Source organism: Elephas maximus, chromosome 13, assembly GCF_024166365.1.
Source record: "Elephas maximus indicus isolate mEleMax1 chromosome 13, mEleMax1 primary haplotype, whole genome shotgun sequence".
Classification (NCBI taxonomy): domain Eukaryota; kingdom Metazoa; phylum Chordata; class Mammalia; order Proboscidea; family Elephantidae; genus Elephas; species Elephas maximus.
This window is the reverse complement of record NC_064831.1, coordinates 105,171,069-105,189,351: the sequence shown is the minus strand read 5'-3', so window position 1 is coordinate 105,189,351 and position 18,283 is coordinate 105,171,069. Positions and strand designations below refer to the sequence as shown.

General features: G+C 40.7%; 1 protein-coding gene across 5 annotated transcripts in view; it reads left to right on the top strand.

The window, feature by feature from the left end:
* The window catches only part of HERC2 (HECT and RLD domain containing E3 ubiquitin protein ligase 2), a 316,687-nt gene that overhangs the window by 227,745 nt on the left and 70,659 nt on the right, over positions 1–18,283 (top strand). For all 5 annotated transcript variants that reach the window (XM_049906042.1, XM_049906045.1, XM_049906044.1 and 2 more), the window contains exons 67-69: positions 6,878–7,049; positions 8,216–8,405; positions 8,969–9,109. In XM_049906042.1, the coding sequence (XP_049761999.1) occupies positions 6,878–7,049; positions 8,216–8,405; positions 8,969–9,109 (503 nt within the window). The remainder of the gene's footprint in view (positions 1–6,877; positions 7,050–8,215; positions 8,406–8,968; positions 9,110–18,283) is intronic.

Here is an 18,283-nt window from a genome sequence, read left to right as displayed (position 1 = left end):
TGATGCCAATTCCATACTGCCTTCCGCTTTATAAAAAGCCTTGTCAGGTGGATGGTCCATTAGCTTTGTTCCTCTTTTTTAAAGATGTTTTGGCTGTTCTATGTCATTTGCATTTCCATGTAATTTTTAGAATCAGCTTGTCAATATTTATAAAAAAATCTGTGAGTGATTTTGATCAGGATTGCATTGAATCTAAGAGGTCAATTTGGAGAGAATTCATATCTTAATGATATTGAATCTTTCAACCCATGAACACAGTATTTGTCTCCATTTATTTAGGTCTTTAATTTCTCTCAGCAGTATTTTCAAGTTTTCAGTCTACTGGTCTTGCACACCTTTTGTCAGAGTTTAATATTGTTAATACTAAACGGTGTTTTTTAAATTTCAGTTGTTCCTTGTTACTCTGTAAAAACATTCAAGTTGTCCTTTGTTAGAATATGTAAACACAATTGATTTATTTTTAAGGGACTTGTATCTTTATTATAATACAAGTATCTGCCCCCCATGAGGTGACCTTTGGTCTCTAGGTGCCATTGGCTTTTATAAATAACTGAAATGTGATTGTCTGGCTTCACCAGTTAATAGCTGTACAAAACAGGGCAAGTCACCTAACCTCCCTGTCACGGTTTGAATAAGGTGTCCCCAAAATATGTGTCAACTTGGTTAGGCCATGTTTCCTAGTATTGTGTGGTTGTCTTCCATTTTGTGATTCTAATTTTATGCTAAGAGGATTAGGGTGGGATGGTAACACCCTTACTGAGGTCACACCCCTGATCCAATATAAAGGGAGTTTCCCAGTGTGTGTGGCCTGCACCACCTTTTGTGTTACAAGAGATGAAAGGGAAACAAGCAGCGATGGGGGTACCTCATACCACCAAGAAAGCAGTGCCAGGAGCTGAGCTCATTCTTTAGACCCAGGGTTCCTGTGCAGAGAAGCTCCTAGTCCAGGGGAAGATTGACACAAGGATCTCTCTCTAGAGCTGACAAAGAGAGAAAGCCTTCCCCCTGGAGCTGATGCCCTGAGTTTGGACTTGTGGCCTACTGGACTGTGAGGAAGTAAATTCTCTTTGTTAAAGCCATTCACTTGTGGTATTTCTGTTATGGCAGCACTAGATGACTAAGACACTCCCTGTGCTGTTACTTTTCCTGGGGTAGATAAGGTGAAGCTTGACTTTAGTCTCCTCCTTTCCGGTTTTTATTACTCAAATAGCTCCATGTTAGTCGTCTTCTATCTCTTTTCATGCCACATTGTGTGTATAACCTGTACAGATTGGCTTTTTTCATTCAGCAGAAGTGTTTAGAGATTCATCCAAGTTGTATATATCAATGGTTTATTGCTTTTTATTATTGAGTAGAATCCCATGATTTAACCATTAATCCATTGAAGGACATATGAGTTATTTTTAGGTTTTGGCTATTACAAATGAACCTGTTGTGAAGATTCACGTACAGGTCTTTGTGTGAACATAAGTTTTTATTTCTCTGGGATAAATGTCGAAGAGTGATTGCTGGATCCAGTTCATGTTTAGTTTGATGAAGAACTGCCAGACCGTTTTCCGGAGCAGCTGCACCACTTTCCGTTCTCACTAGCAGTGTTCGAGAAATCAGGTTTTTCTGTATCCTTGTCAGCATTTGGTGTTATCACAATTTTTTAATTTAGGCATTCTGATAGGTGTGGTGATATTTCATTGTGGTTTTAATTTTCATTTCCTCAATAGCTAATTTTAGCCCTGGTGGCACATGGGTTAAGATCTCAGCTGCTAACCAAAAGGTCAGCACTTCAAATCCACCAGAAGTTAATGTCACTTGGAAACCCTATGGGGCAGTTCTACTCTGGCTATAGGGTCACTGAGATTCGGAATCAACTTGATGGCAACAGATTTGGTTTTTGGGTTTTAATGGCTACTTGGAGCCCTGGTGGCTGGGCTGCTAACAGAAAGGTTGGTGTTTTGAACCCACCCAGCAGCTCCATTGGCAGTAAGACCTGGCGATGTGTTTCCATAAAGATTACAACCAATAAAACCCTATGGGCGATAGCTTCACTCTGTCACATGGGGTTGCTGAGTCGAAAATCAACTTGACAACACCTAACAAGAAAAGTGGCTAATTACCTTAAATATCTTTTCATATGCCTATTTACCATTCATATCTACTCTTTGGTAAATTATCTTTTTCATGTCTTTTGCCCACTTTTTAATTTTTTTTTTTTTTAACTGTTTAAAGTGTTCTTCATATACTTTATTTAGATACTAGTGCTCTGTTGGCTATGTGGTTTATAAGTATATTCTTCTAGTCTATGACTTGACTTTTCATACTGTTAACAAGGTTGTTAGCCAAGCAAAAGTTTTAAAATTTGGTCAAGTCTAATTTGTCATTTTTTTCTTTTAAGGATTGTCCTTTTGTTGTCAAGTCTAAGGAATTTTTGTTTGGTGCCATGTCTTAAAGTTTTTCCTAGAATAATCTTGTTTGTATCTACAGAAATTCTTGCTGGAATTTTGATAGAAATTGCATTAGGTCTGTATGTTAGTTGGAGTAGAATTTACATCTGTACTATGTTGTTTGTCTTCCAGTGCATGAACATGGTATGCTTCTCTTTAGATTTTCATTTATTTCTTTTACTAGCTGTGTTTTGTAGTTTATAGAATACAAATCTTATACATGCTTTGTTAGATTTATACCTGTGTACTTTTTTTTGAGTGATAGTAAATGGTACTGTATTTTTAATTTTGGTTTCTACATGTTCATTGCTAGTATATAGCAATGCAGTTAGTTTTTGGACATTTATCTTGTATCTTGTGACCTTGCTGAATTCATTTAGTAGGACTAGAAGTTCTTTTTGTAGATTCCTTGGGATTCTCTGTGTAAACGATTATGTCATCTATAAACTTTGGTAGTTTTATTTCTTTCTTACCAAAGTGCACGCCTTTTATTTCCTTTTCCAGCTTTAATGTACTTTCCATACAGATTGTCCATGATTTAGGCTGTATTTAAGTTATGGCAAACCACACCTGCAACCGTCTGTTGTTTTTTTTTTTTCAACATTTTGTTGTTAGTAATATGTACTGCATACATTGTTGCAACATGTAATTTACTGATGTTATCATTCTCAGATGTTCAATTTTATGATTTACTGTTCCAAGCACTGCCAAAGAGATCTAGTTTTCTAAACTAAATCAGGGGCTTCAGTTGCTTGAAAACATGGACCCAAATGCTGATTGCTTTGCTGGAGTCAATAGGCAGATTTGAGAAGCAGTGAGATATTACCATGAAATAAGTGAGGAAAAAAAGAAAAGGCCATACAGACAACTGTCACTGATTTCCTGACTAGAAATGCCATCTCCCCTTCCCCAGGGATGACCCAGATGATCCAGAAACTTCCACAGTAGACAAGATGCCAACATTGTGCAGTTCTTCATCATCAGAGTAAATTTTTATGATATGTGTATTTTTTATGTATGTATGAAAATATATTTTTAAAAAGTTTAAGGTTTTTTTTGGTTTATGATTGGGGAAGGTGTGCGTCAGGGTTGTAGCCTTTCACCATAGCTCTTCAGTCTGTATGCTGAGAAAATAATCCGAGAAGCTGGACATAAGAGGTGTGCATCGGGGTTGTATTCTTTCACCATACCTATTCAACCTGTATGCTGAGCACATAAACCGAGAAGCTGGGGTACATGAAGAAGAACTGGGCATCAGGATTGGAGGAAGACTCATTAACAACCCGCATTATGCATTAACAACCCGCATTATGCAGATGACACAACCTTGCTTGCTGAAAGTGAAGAGGACTTGAAGCACTTACTAATGAAGATCAAAGACCACAGCATAAAGAAAACCTCAACATAAAGAAAACAAAATCCTCACAACTGGACCAATGAGCAACATCATGATAAACGGAGAAAAGATTGAAGTTGTCAAGGATTTCATTTTACTTGGATCCACAATTAACAGCCATGGAAGCAGCAGTCAAGACATCAAATAACACATTGCATTGGGCAAATCTGCTGCAAAGGACCTCCTCAAACTGTTGAAGAGCAAAGATGTCACCTTGAAGACTAAGGTGTGCCTGACCCAAGCCATGGTATTTTCAGTTGCATCAAATACATGTGAAAGCTGGACAATGAATAAAGAAGACCAAAGAAGAATTGATGCCTTTGAATTGCGGTGCTGGCAAAGAATATTGAATATACTATGGACTGCCAAAGAAGGAACAAATCTGTCTTGGAAGAAGTGCAACCAGAACGCTCCTTAGAAGCAAGGATGGTGAGACGGCGTCTTACATGCTTTGGACATATTGTTAGGAGGGATCGGTCCCTCTAGAAGGACATCATGGCTGGTAAAGTACAGGATCAGTGGAAAAAAGGAAGACCCTCAACGAAGTTGATTGACACAGTGGCTGCAACAGTGGGCCCAAGCATAACAACGATTATGAGGATGGTGCAGGACCGGGCAGTGTTTCGTTGTAGTACCTAGGGTCCCTATGAGTCAGAACCAACTGAATGGTACCTAACAACAACAAATCCAAAAATTAAAATACATCTGTAAGTTTATATGTGATGTTTCTAACCCTCAAAGACAAATAAAGATCACATTTATAAAGATACTAATAATAAAAGGCAATAGTAATGCAAACTAATAAAAAAAAGAAAAAACAAGGTATTCAGTTTACGTCAGAACCAACTTAGGGCAGAGTGGTTGGAGTGGAACCCTGTCATAAGCTAGGGCTGACCTGCACTGTGTTTAGTAAGTGGCAACAGGAGACATCCTTGACTTGTTCATGATCTTAGAGTAAATGGATTCAGTATTTCACCCTTAAGTGTGATGTTAGCTGTGGGTGTTTGAAGATCTTTGTTATAAAGTGAAAAAGTTAATCTATTTTCCTAATTCTCTGAGAGTTTTTATCACAAATGGGTATTGAATTCTGCCATGCTTTTTCTGCATCTATTAATGTATGTTGCTGTGAATTTTCTGCTTTAGCTTTTTTGAAAATATTGTCTTTATGTTTGTTATGCTCTTGGTTTGTTGTGCCTTTTGGATTTGTGGTTTTACATAGTTTTCATCAAATTTGGAAAACTTTCAGTTATTTCTTGAAGCATTTTTTCCCTATACTCCCCTCTTTCTTCTTCAGGAGCTCACCTCCATATGTATTAGGTCTTTTGAAGCTTCCCCACAGGTCACTGATGCTTTGTCCATTGTTTACATTTTTTTCTCTGAGTTTTATTTTGGATTGTTTCTATTGCTATATCTAAAGATTCACTAATCTCTGTTTTCTAACGTGTGGTTAATCCCACCAGTGTATTTTTAATCTTAGACATTGTAGTTCCATCTCTAGAAGTTTGATTTGGGCATTTTTATATCTTTCATGTCTCTAGTTCTCCTTTTGAACATACAGAATACAGCTGCAGTAAGTGTTTGAATTTCCCTGTCTGCTGATTCTAACATCTGGGTCAGTTTTCAGCAGTTGATTTTCCTAGTCATTATTTTTATATTTGCATGTGTTTTCCTGATTTTCTGCCTAAGTGGTAATTTTTGGTTGTGAATTTTACTCTGTATGTTCCTGGAGAGCTTTTGCATGTCTGTAAATCTTCTTGAGCTTTGTTCTTCAATGCAGTTAAGTTACTCTGAAACAATTTTATCCTTTGGGTCTTGGTTTGAATTTGTTCGGTGGGTCCAGAGCTGCTAGTGTTGTTGTTGTTAGCTGACGTTGAGTTAGTAGGTTCTGACTCACAGCAACCCCCCGTGCAACAGAATGACGCACCGTACGGTCCTGTGCCATCGTCGTGATCATTGGTATCCTGGAGCCCATTGTCGTGGCCACTGTGTGTTTTGAGTGTCTTCCAGCCACTTCTAGCACTGTATCTGTTGGGATGCATAGGGTTTTCGTTGGCTGATTTTAAGGGAGTGTATCACCAGGCTTATCTTCTTACTCTGTCTTGGTCAGGAAGCTCTGCTGAAACCTGTCTACCAAGATAACCTTGCTGGTATTTGAAATACTGGTGGCATAGCTTCCAGCAACATAGCAACATGCAGGCTTCCACAGTATGACAGACTGACAGACGGTGGTGAAGAGCTACAGAAGTCTGGGCTAGTTATTCTCCACCACTGAGGAGAGCCCTTCTGAGTCCTCTACCAGCCCTGTGAATTAGGAAAGTTTCCGCTCTGGCTGCTTCGAACAGGCAGTATTCTGTTCACTGGGTGTTGTTGCCTCTAGTCCTTTCACATATTTCTTCCTTTGGCTTTGGGCAGTTTCCTCTCATGCCCACACTCATCGCCCTCTGTTGAGCCTTTGGTGGGGGTGGGGTGGGAATAGGACTGAGGGCGGGCACCTGCAGACCCCCAGGGCTCTCTCTGGGCAGCATTCTCCTCTGTGACCCTGTCTTGTGGACTCTTGCCACCTTTGTCTCCCTGATTCTCTGCTTTGTCTCCTCCAATCAGAGGGTCTGCTAAGTTCTGCCTGGTTCTCGTCCTCGTACCCAGGCCTGAAAATTCTCTCAGGGCGGTGAGTTGGGGCATGTGTCTGATAAGACTGCTTATGGTATATCATTTTGGATGATTTTTTGTCATGCACTTTAGGGCTAAGAAAATATAGGTAGGTATTGTAGCATTTTTACAGATTGTGTGTCTGTAGTATAAACTGTTAGAAGAATATTTTGTCAAAGTGTCTTCATTTTTCCACAATTAGAGTGAACCGTTGCTGAAAATAGCTTCTTTATAGAAGTATAAATAAGATATTTTTATTCTGAAATGCCATTGCCTAATCCCTACTCTACAAAATTGCAAAATGCAGATCAAAATGTGTTTTGGAACTGAACTGAAAGGTCAGAAACAGGAAAAACTGTGATTTTTAAAATAGAACCAAATTATTTTCCTCTTTTAGGTGTGCCTTCAGATGCTGATTCTCCTGCTGCCAGTAATAAAATCAGTGGTGCAAATAATTCTAAGCCAAACCGCCCTTCTCTCGCCAAGATTCTCTTGTCACTGGATGGAAATCTGGCCAAACAGCAGGCCTTATCTCATGTCCTTACAGCGCTCCAGCTCACGTATGCCAGGTGGGCTGTTTGCCAGTGTCAGAAATCTCGCAATTATGGGAGGTTGGGGTTTTGTAATTTTTTGATGGACTGGGTGTCTCCAGGAATGTGTTATTGTCTTTATATACTGTGAGTTGTAGGTAGTATTCCCTTTGATGGTGAATGATGGTAACTTTTTGCTTTCTTTAGTGAGCATCGAAATTACAAGTTAGAATTCTTTTCATTATTCTTTTTGGGGAAATTGAGGAAGAATTAGTTGATAGTAATTATGAGGACGGTGCAGGACCAGGCGGTGCTTCGCTGTGTTGTATGTAGGGTCACTGTGAAGTGACATGAACTTGACGGCACCTAACCGCACAACAACAACAGTCCACAGTAATATTTAAGACCACCTATCATCTTCTTCAGGAAACCCTGGTGGTGTAGTGGTTAAGAACTAGGGCTGCTAACCAAAAAGTCAGCCGTTTGGCTCCACTAGGCGCTCCTTGGAAACTCTATGGGGCAGTTCTACTCTGTGCTGTAGGGTCGCTATGAGCTGGAATTAACTTGACAGCAGCGGGAATGGGATCATCTTGTTCAGTTAAACACTCGATAAGGTAGAGTTTTGATAATACTACGTTTTCCAGTATTTTGCTTCTACTTTCTCATAACCTAAATAAGTTGCTCATCTATTAATGTATCATGGTTACAGACCTGAAAATAGGAATAAACACTTATATATGAACCGTTAAGCAGTCAGGACCCTGCACTTCAGAACAAAACCAGAGTGAATTGTTGAGAGGGCATTTTGTCCTTATTGCCCAGGCGAGGCCCCTTGGTACATCTTATTGCCCAGGCGAGGCCCCTTGGTACATCGCAGGCTTTCAATAAGTAGAAAATTACCTGATGTTGAAGTAGCTGGCCCTCAGGCTGTAACAACAACCCAAGAACTTTTCTTATGGTTATATTCTGTTCTGATTTTTATGTTTGGTAGATTTTCACCAAATAAATAACATCCAAGTAAACATTTAGCTTTTGACCAATAAATACATGCTGATAATGTTCCGTGTTTTTCCAAAACTGTATTTCACCCGAGTTCTGTAAAAGTGAGGCAGTCCTTCAGTAAGAGCTTGTCCTGTCTTCCTAACTCGCATGTTGTATAGCTTGAAATGTCATTTCACCAAAGGCTTGGCTTTCTGTTGTGACAGAGATGCGGTAGTTGGAGCCCTGATGCCGGCCGGCATGATGGCACCAGTGGAGTGTCCCTCGTTCTCCTCCCCAGCACCCACTTCTGACGTGCCTGCCATGGCCAGTCCCATGAGTGGAGAAGAATGTGTGCTGGCTGTTGATATTGAAGACAGATTGAGTCCAAATCCATGGCAAGAAAAGAGAGGAGAGGTAAAAAATAAGTTATAAGATGATAAAGCAATGTTATATTAGAAAGAAAAAGGTAGTAGCTTTGTGTTTGAAAATATCAGTCATTCTTTCTCTTAATTTAGAGTTTTTGTATCTACTACTTTGATTTTTGCCCTGAACTAGAAATGTATTCTATTTAAAAGAGCTTTCTAAGTGTTTAAATGGAAGTAGATTTATTATTTTCTAAAGTCCTTAAGTGTAAGTCATTTATCTACATTTTTGAAATCTGAAAAGCTCTGAGAACCAAAAGTTTTGGAAAAACCCAGCTTGAAGAGTTGAGCAGCTCATTTTAGTTGTACTCATGTGAATATCAGTAGGTTTTACTGTGAGTATGGAGGTACTTGACTTTGCAGCACTGCCCCGGATCCTGCTGGAGGTGGTAGCTGATATGTGTCAAGTACTGTGTTATCTTTGTAAAATCACACATGTTTTGAATGGCCCAAAGTGGCTTCAGATAAGGCATTTTAGACCTGTGTAGAAAACGTACCATGGTGCTGAGTTGTTTCCACTTCAACTTTCCCCCACCTGTGTACTTTAAAAACTAGATCATTTCTTCTGAAGATGCAGTGACCCCCTCTGCAGTGACCCCCTCTGCTTCTTCAGCTTCTTCTCGGCCATTCATTCCTGTGACAGATGACCCAGGAGCTGCCAGCATCATTGCGGAAACCATGACCAAAACCAAAGAAGTAAGAGGTTTTCTTCTTTAACTTTTTATCTTGAGGTGATTTCAAATTTATACAGAAGTTACAGAAATAATACACAGAACTGTATACCGTTCACCTAGACTCTCCACTTGGTTAACATTTATGAGCCATTTGTGAGAACTTTCTAGGACACGATCCCAGTCACCCAGCATGTATTTCCTGAATACCAGTCTATTCACCTACATAACCAATGTGACTGCTAAGGTCAGGACATTAACATTGATCTAGCATGCTTTCTAACCCCCAGACCTGTTCAGGTTTTGCCCCTCATTCCAATAATATCCTTTATAGGTCTAGAATCCAACCAGGGTCCTGTGTTGTCCCTTTGGTTTTCAATTTGGAGCACTTCTTCAGTCCTTCTTTGTGGCAGAAATACCACAAATATGATGCTAAGTTCTTCTCAGTACATCAAATTGGGAGGCATGCATTGTTGATTTGCTACGTTATTGGCGATGTTAACTTCGATCACTTTGTTAAAGGGAACTTACAGTTTTCTTCACGAGAAGTTAAATGTCTTACTAAGTATTCATGGGGAGATTTCTTTGAGACTATGTAAATATCTCATTCCTCATCAGACTTTGACCTGCTGGTTTTTCTGCATCTATTGATGATTCTAGCTGAATCCATTACTGTGGTAGCTGTTAAATGGTGATTTTTCTAACTTCATTGGTCTTTCTAGAATGTGGTGGTTGGCATTATTCTGTAAGGCAGAGCTTTCCCTTGTCTGTCTGTCTGTTTATCTTTCTGTCTTGGTATAGATGCAGGGATTCCCATTTTACTCATATAGTGACATATGTTACTATCATCATATGACCCCTGATTGCCCCAGACTTGGCCAAGGGGTGCCTTCTTGGACTAGTTCCTGTGTCCTTCGGACATATTTCCACCGTTCTCTGAGCATTCCTTCCTTCCTGCACAGTAATGCATTCCAGACTCAACTTGTGCCCTCCTTGCCCCTGCCCTGGAATTAGCCATTTCACCAAGGAACCCTGGTTCTTTTTAGTGGATCAGCGGATTTAGAAACCCAGACCTGGACTCTGGGCGACTTGATGGTGTCCAGGTGTCATTGGTTTAGGAGCCCTGGTGGCGCAGTGGTTAAAGCACTTGGCTTCAAACCGGAAGGTCCGTTGTTCAAACCCACCAGCTGCTCCATGGGAGAAAGATTTGCTCCCATAAAGACTTACAGCCTTGGAAATCCTATGGCGTAGTTCTCATCTATCCTGTAGGGTCGCCGTCAGTTGGAATTGACTTGATGTGTTTGGTTTTTTGGTTTTTGGTCATTGGTTTAGGCCCTCAGCAGACAGGCAGACAGGCGCATGCACAAGCATTTCCTGTGTCTTTGATACTTTTAATTCCATTCCAACCCACAGGGTTTGGCCTCAAGCTGGCCCTTTCCATACATATAGTGAGTCACTGTTTCTATGTTTTGCTGGATTTGGTTTGCTAGTATATTTTGAGAATTTTTGCATCTTATTCATAAAGATACCAAAAAAAAAAACAATAATAAAGCAAAACCATTGTGGTTGAGTCAATTCCGACTCATAGCTATCCTACAAGACAGATTAGAACCACCCCACAGGGTTTCCAAAGAGTGGCTGGTGGATTTGAACTGGTAACCTTTTGGTTAGCAGCTAAACCCTTAACCACTGTGCTACCAGGGCTCTATTCATAAGGATATTGATCTTTAATTTTCTTTTCTTGTGTTGTGTTTGTCTGGTTTTGGTATGAGTTGTGAAATGTTCCTTCCTCTGCTGCAATTTGGAAGAGTTTGTGAAGGATTGGTGTTAATTTTTTAAAAAAACATTTGGGTAGAATTTTTTGTGTCCTTCTGACATGTTCTCATCATTCTTTGAGTGTTTCCTTGCTTTCTGGCAAAACACTGTTCCAAGCTCAACAAGATATTTTCTGTTCCAGCAGAGAAATCAGCTCCAAGAAGTTCTGGTTTTCTTCACCGGAGAATGGCACTGAGAAGCCTTAGTGCTCGCTCGTTGCTCCTGGGGTGTTGATGCTCTTGAGCCCTCTTAGTGGACAGAGCTAAGGGATAAGTGTGTATGTGTGTACATGCACACAGTATTTTACATCAGTTTTACATATGAGGAAAACCACTAATTTACACTGGTGCAACCAATTCTAACCTAACAGGACAGAATGCATTCTAGTTTTCTTCTTCATATTTGTAACTCCCTTCTCTGAGATGGAAGAACCTGGCTCCTATTATCAACTGGTTCAGTCCCTTAGAAATCAGCCTCCCATCTCAGCTGCCATTCCTCCACCTCCTTCCCCTGTACAATCACTGCCAGTCAAAGCCAGGGACGACCTCTTTGCCCTGCTCAAATTGCGACCCCTCCTCCGATGCAGGCTGCCCCAAAGCGTGATGCTTTCCTTCCTTCCCTTGGCTCTGGCCATCCTGCCCACCCTGCTTTGCGCTGACTTCACTTCTAGCCTGTGCCATCTGGGAACAAACAGGCATTGTTTCTAATCTCATCTGAAGCTCTTTGATTTGCTGTGCTGCTAGTGCTGGCAAAGATGCATCCTTTGGAATGATTCATACCATCTACAGTAATAAGAAGCTACCATTTGTTAATGATGTATCTGAAATCAACTTCTGATTTTTGACACTCGCCTAGGATAAGGGTTTAATCCAGAGATAATTCGGAAGAAGGCAGCATTCTTGCTTTTAGGTAGAAGAGGAATGGTATGATTTCTTTTCCCCCAAGTACGTTAAAAAATTTTTGTTTCTCTGTATTTGTTGCCACCTCATTTATTCATGAGACATAGGTGGCTTATTCAGGTTATACCCCCTAAATGTCAAAAACCTCAGTTTGGGTTTGACTCATATGTTATGGCAAAGTAATACACATGTTAGCGTCGGGCTGTGATTCGTGACCAAGGACGTGCTGGTAGTGGTTTTTTTTTAAGTAATTTCTCTGGACTTGTTCATTGTGGTTTTTTTTTTTTTTTTTTTAATCACTCTGCTCCACCAAATAAAGTTGGGTACCATTTGATTTTCAAGGCCAGAGATGTCTTATATAAATAATCAATTCTGCTCAATGCTTTGCCGTTCTTCATTGAGTCAGATTCCGGAGTGTTATCATTCCTGGTGAACTTCACTTAACCCTGGTTCACCATGCAGAAGTGGGGGCAGAATTGTTTCTTTCTTTTTTTTTTTTAATAATTTATTTGACTTCTGTTGTGAAAATATACGCAGTCAAACATACAACAGTTTAATAATTTCCGCATGTAGAATTCAGTGATATGGATCACGTTCTTCAGATTGTACGACCATTCTCACCCTCCTTTTCTGAATTGTTCCTCCCCAGTGGCATAAACTCACAGTCCCCTAAGCTTCCTGTCTGACTTTCAAGTTGCTGTTGTGAGTTTGATCCTGTATGGATAGCATAATGTTCAAGGTAGATACTATATACTAGTTATGCTAAACTATTGTTTGGTTTAAAGAAGACTTCAGGGGATATTTTTGGTTAAAGGTTTAGAGATGAGCTCCAGGCAATGGTTTTGGTGGTTCATCCAGCTTCAGTGGTTCCATTAAGTCTGGCTTCAGGGAGAATTTGAAATTACTTCCCCCCTTTTGATCAGGATTCTTCATAGAATCTTTGATCAAAATGTTCAGTAATGGAACGTGGGCGCCATCAGTTCTTCTGGTCTTGTGTTCAGTAATGAAACGTGGGTGCCGTCAGTTCTTCTGGTTTCGTGTTCAGTAATGAAACGTGGGCGCCGTCAGTTCTTCTGGTCTCGTGTTCAGTAATGGAACGTGGGCACCGTCAGTTCTTCTGGCCTCGTGTTCAGTAGTGGAATGTGAGCACTGTCAGTTTTTCTGGCCTCGGGTTCAGCAATGGAATGCGGGCACCGTCAGTTCTTCTGGTCTCATGGTAAAGGAAGCAGTTGTTCCACACCTTCCATATTCTCCTTCTATTCCTGACTCTCCTTCTGTTGCTACAGGAGAATAGAGACCAGTTGTACCTTGGATAGCTGCTTGCAGGCATTACGCAATAAACTAGGAGGTAGAACCAAAGCACTAAACAAAGTATTAGGCCAATTAATGGGATGGCCCATGAAACCATGACATGACCCTAAACCAAATTCCATGAAGTGTTTGGTTGCACATAAGCAGCCTTGGCAGCTGTTTTTTTTTTTTTTTTTTTTTGTAAAAACGTTATCACACAACAGCTGCCAATTGAAGTTTTTACAGGTGTACAACAGGTGACAGCCATTAATCAGCTGTGCAGCCCTACCATTAATCAATGCAATTTTTCAGTCACCATAAACTGAAAGTCAGTACTCCATCAGCAGTAGCCCCCTTTCGTCCTTTCCCTCTCACCCTATACTGTACCGTACCTGTTGCCATCGAGTCGATTCCGACTCACAGCGACCCTATACGGACACAGTAGAACTGCCCCATAGGGTTTCCAAGGAGCACCTGGTGGAGTCAAACTGCTGACCTTTTGGTTAGCAGCCGTATCTCTTAACCACTGCGCCACCAGGGTTTCCTCTCACCCCAGTAACCACCGATAAACCTTGGTCTCTATACATTTTGCCCATTGTTGTGTTTATATGTAAATGAGGTCATACAATGTTTATCCTATTGTGATTGGTCTGTTTCATTCAGCATAATGTCTGCAAGCTCCATCCCTGTTGTAGAATGTATCGAGACTTCAGATCTCCCACTGGCTGAGTAGTATTCCATTGTATGTGTGTACCACATTTTGTATATCCGTGTATCTCTTGATAGGCGCTTAGGTTGTTTGCGTCTTTTGACTATTGTGAATAGTGCTGCAGTAAACATTGGTGTACATATGTCAGTTTGAATATCTTCTTTTATGTCCCTTAGGTATATTTGTTTCAGTGGAATTGGGTCATATGGTAGTTCCGTTTTTAGTTTTTTGAGGAACCACCACACTGTTTTATACAGTGGCTCATCAGTTTTCATTCCCACCAGCAAAGGATAAGGGTTCCAATTTCCCCACATCGTTGCCAACATTTGTTATCTCCCCCTCCCTTTTTTTTTTTTTAATCATTTTAATGGACGTGAAAGGGCATCTCATAATACTTTTCATTTGCGTCTCTCTGGTGGCCACTGATACTGAGCGTCTTTTCATGTGTTTGTTGGCCATTTGAATATCTTTGGTGAAATGGGTGAAAAATTCTTCACCCATTTTTTGATTAGGTCATCTTTTTATTGTTAATTTGTTGAAGTTTTATATATATATTTTGGCGATTAGATACAGGATTGTTTTCTTAAAGGAAGAAACCTTGTTCCTAGTGCTGAAATGTGCAGTTCAGGAGCAGCTGACTTGGATGGGGTCCATTTAAGGCCACTGTGGGCTTACATTTCCCACTAGCTTGTTTCTGTTTCCAGAGAGAGCTCGCGTTGGTTTTGCTGAGACCCAGAAAGCAGAAAGAGAAGAGGCACTTTTCTGTCTCCTTGCACTTCCTTTGGCAAGCCAAACTCTGCCTAGGGGACTCGGAGGGCCTGTGCCCTCCGCTGTCGGCACAGAGTCACTTTAATTTCCACTTGCTCCAAGGGCAGAAGCTTTGGGATGTTCCAGCTCTGACAGCCCATCCCAACAAGCCAACCCCAGTGCCAGCCTCTAAGAGGCTCTTTTGTGCTGGACCAGTGCGTGGTGGGGTCTAGCTGGGCAGCCTGCCGGTGACAGGGCCCTCCGAGGTGAGGGCAGATGGCATGGCCTGGGCTGCCGGGGAAATGGCCCATGAACCAGCAAGCGAGGCCTTTCTTTTTGTCTCCACAGTGAAGGAGATGAATTATCAGAAGTGCTTCATGTGTTTTAGCTGACATGCTGTGAATAGAGAAGGGTTGATAGTGAGAAGACTCTTACTTTACCTTTTACCTTTTTCAAAGAACACAAGGAGTAAAAAGAGTGTGGATAATGTGTAGCATGCAATTAAGATTCTAGGAAAGAATTACAGAGATGATTTAGACAAAATATGTAAAAATATAGTGTTCGAATTTAGTCAGTAGCAAATTCCCATGCATAATTTAAGGGGGTGCATTTATTACATGGTGTGACTTCGTTACAATCTCTCCCTGTAACAATTAGCTATGATATGAACATGATCTTAGTAATCAGTTATCATTTCTTTATAGTTAAAGCATTTATTTTTGACAGATGCTATTGGTGATTTGTAAAATAGTTATCTGGTCTTGAAAACAATATATGGCTTGGGTGGAGATTTGTTGTTGTCAGGTGTCGTCAAGTCAGTTCCGACTCATAGCAACCCTGTGTACAACAGAACAAAACACTGCCTGGTCATGCCCCATTCTCACAATCATTGTTATGCCTGAGCCCATTGTTGCAGCCACTGTGTCAGTCCATCTCGTTGAGGGTCTTCCTCTTTTTCGCTATCCTTCTACTTTACCAGGCATGTTGTCCTTCTCCAGGGACTGGTCCCTCCTGATAACATGTCCAAAGTATGTGAGACGCGGTTTCGCCATCCTTGCCTCTAAGGAGCCTTCTGGCTGTACTTCTTCCAAGGCAGATATATTTGTTCTTCTGGCAGCCCAGAGTATATTTAGTATTCTTTGCCAATGCCACAATTCAAAGGCATCAATTCTTTGGTTTTCCTTATTCATTGCCCACCTTTCACATGCATATGAGGCAATTGAAAATATCATGGCTTGCATCAGGCACATCTTAGCCCCCAAAGTGACATGTGCTTTTCAACACTTGAAAGAGGTTTTTTGCCGCACATTTGCTCAGTGCAATGCATTGTTTGATTTCTTGACTGCTGCTTCCATGGGCGTTGATTCTGGATCCAAGTCAAAGGAAATCCCTGTCAACTTCAGTATTTTCTCCACTTTCCATAATGTTGCTTATTGGTCCAGTTTTGAGGATTTTTGTTTTCTTTATGCCGAGGTATGATCTATACTGAAAGCTGTGGTCTTTCGTCTTCATCAGTAAGTGCTTCAAGTCCTCTTCACTTTCAGCAAGCAAGGTTGTGTCGTCTGCATATCACAGGTTGTTAACGAGTCTTCCTCCAATCCTGATGCCCCATTTTTCTTCATATAGTCCAGCTTCTTGGATTATTTGCTCATCATACAGATTGAGTAAGTATGGTAAAAGGATACAACCCTGACGCACACCTTTCCTGACTTTAAACCACCCAGTATCTCCTTGTTCTGTTCAGACGACTGTCTTGGTCTAAGTATAGGTTCTGCATGAGCACAATTAAGTGTTCTGGAATTTCCATTCTTTGCATTGTTATCCATAATTTGTTATGATCCCAGAGTCAAATGCCTTTGCATAGTCAATACAACACAGGTAAGTATCTTTCTGGTATTCTCTACTTTCAACCAGGATCCATCTGACATCAGCAATGATATCCCACATTCCATGTCCTCTTCTCAATCTGGCTTGAATTTCTGGCAGTGCCTTGTCAATATACTACTGCAGCCGCTTTTGAATGATCTTCAGCAAAATTTTACTTGTGTGTGATGTTAATGATATTGTTCAATAATTTCTGCATTCTGTTTAATCACCTTTCTTTGGAATGGGTACAAATATGGATCTCTTCCAGTCGGCTGGCCAGGTAGCTGTCTTCTAAATTTCTTGCTATAGACGAGTAAGCACGTTCAGTGCTGCATCGGTTTGTTGAAATATCTCGGTTGGAATTCTGTCAATTCCTAGAGCCTTGTTTTTCGCCCGTTCTTCTGTGCAGCTTGGACTTCTTTCGGTACCATTGATTCTTCCTTGATGATTTGCTACTTCTTGAAATGGTTGAATGTGGACCAGTTCTTTTTGGTACAGTGACTCTGTGTATTCCTTCCATCTTCTTTTGATGCTTCATGCTTCGTTCAGTATTTTACCTGTAGAATCTGTGAATATTGCAGCTGGAGGCTTGAATTTTTTCTTCAGTTCTGTCAGCTTGAGAAATGTCGAGCGTGTACTTTCTTTTTGATTTTCTAACTCCAGGTGTTTGCACATGTCATAATACTTTGTCTTCTCCAGCTGCCCTTTGAAATCTCCTGTTTAGCGCTTTTTTGTGATTTTTTTTTTTTTTTTTTTTTCCATATTAGCTGCTCTGTGTTCAAGGGCAAGTTTCAGAGTCTCTTCTGACATCCATTTTGGCCTTTTCTTTCTTTCCTGTCTTTTTAATGACTTTTTGCTTTCTTCATGCATTATGTCCCTGCACAACTCTTCTGGTCTTTGGTCATTAGTGTTCAATGCTTCAAATCTGTTCTTGAGGTGGTCTCTAAATCCAGGTGGGATATGCTCAAGGTTGTCCTTTGGCTCTCATGAACTTCTTCTAATTTTCTTCAGTTTCAGCTTGAACTTGCATATGAGCAGTTGATGGTCTCTCCTACAGTCAGCCCCTGGCCTTGTTCTGACTGATGACACTGAGCTTTTCCATCGATTCTTTCCACAGATGTAGTGGATTTGATTCCTCCGCGGTCCATGTGTATAGTCACCATTTATGTTGTTGAAAAAAGATGTTTGCTGTGAAGAAGTCGTTGGTCTTAACAAAATTCTCTCATGAGATCTCTGACGTCGTTTCTATCACCAGGGCCACATTTTCCAGCTATCGTTCCTTCTTCTTGGTTTCCAACTTTCATAATTATCGATGCATCTTGAGTGCATGCTTGATCAATTTCAGACTTCAGAAGTTGATGAAAATCTTCAGTTTCTTCATCTTTGGCAGTAGTGATTGGTACGTAAATTTGAATAATACTTGTATTAACTGGTCTTCTTGTAGGTATGGATATTATCCCACCACTGACCTGGTTGTGTTTTAGGATAGATCTCAAAATGTTCTTTTTGAGGACGAATGCAGTGCTATTCCTCTTTAATTTGTCCTTCTCGGCCGGCATAGCAGACCATGTGACTGTCCAGTTAAAAAGGGCCAGCTTCAGTCCATTTCAGCCCACTAGTGCCTAGAATATCGGTCTTTATTCATTCCATTTCATTTCTGAGGATTTCCAGTTTTCCTAGATTCATACTTTGTACATTCCGTGTTCCTGTTATTAGTAGATGTTTGTAGCTGCTCTTTCTTATTTTGAGTCATGCCACATCAGCAAACGAAGGTTCCGAAAGCCTGACTCCGTCCACATCCTTAAGGTCGACTCTACTTTGAGGAGGCAGCTCTTCCCCAGCCGTGGTTTGAGTGTCTTCCAACCTGAGGGGC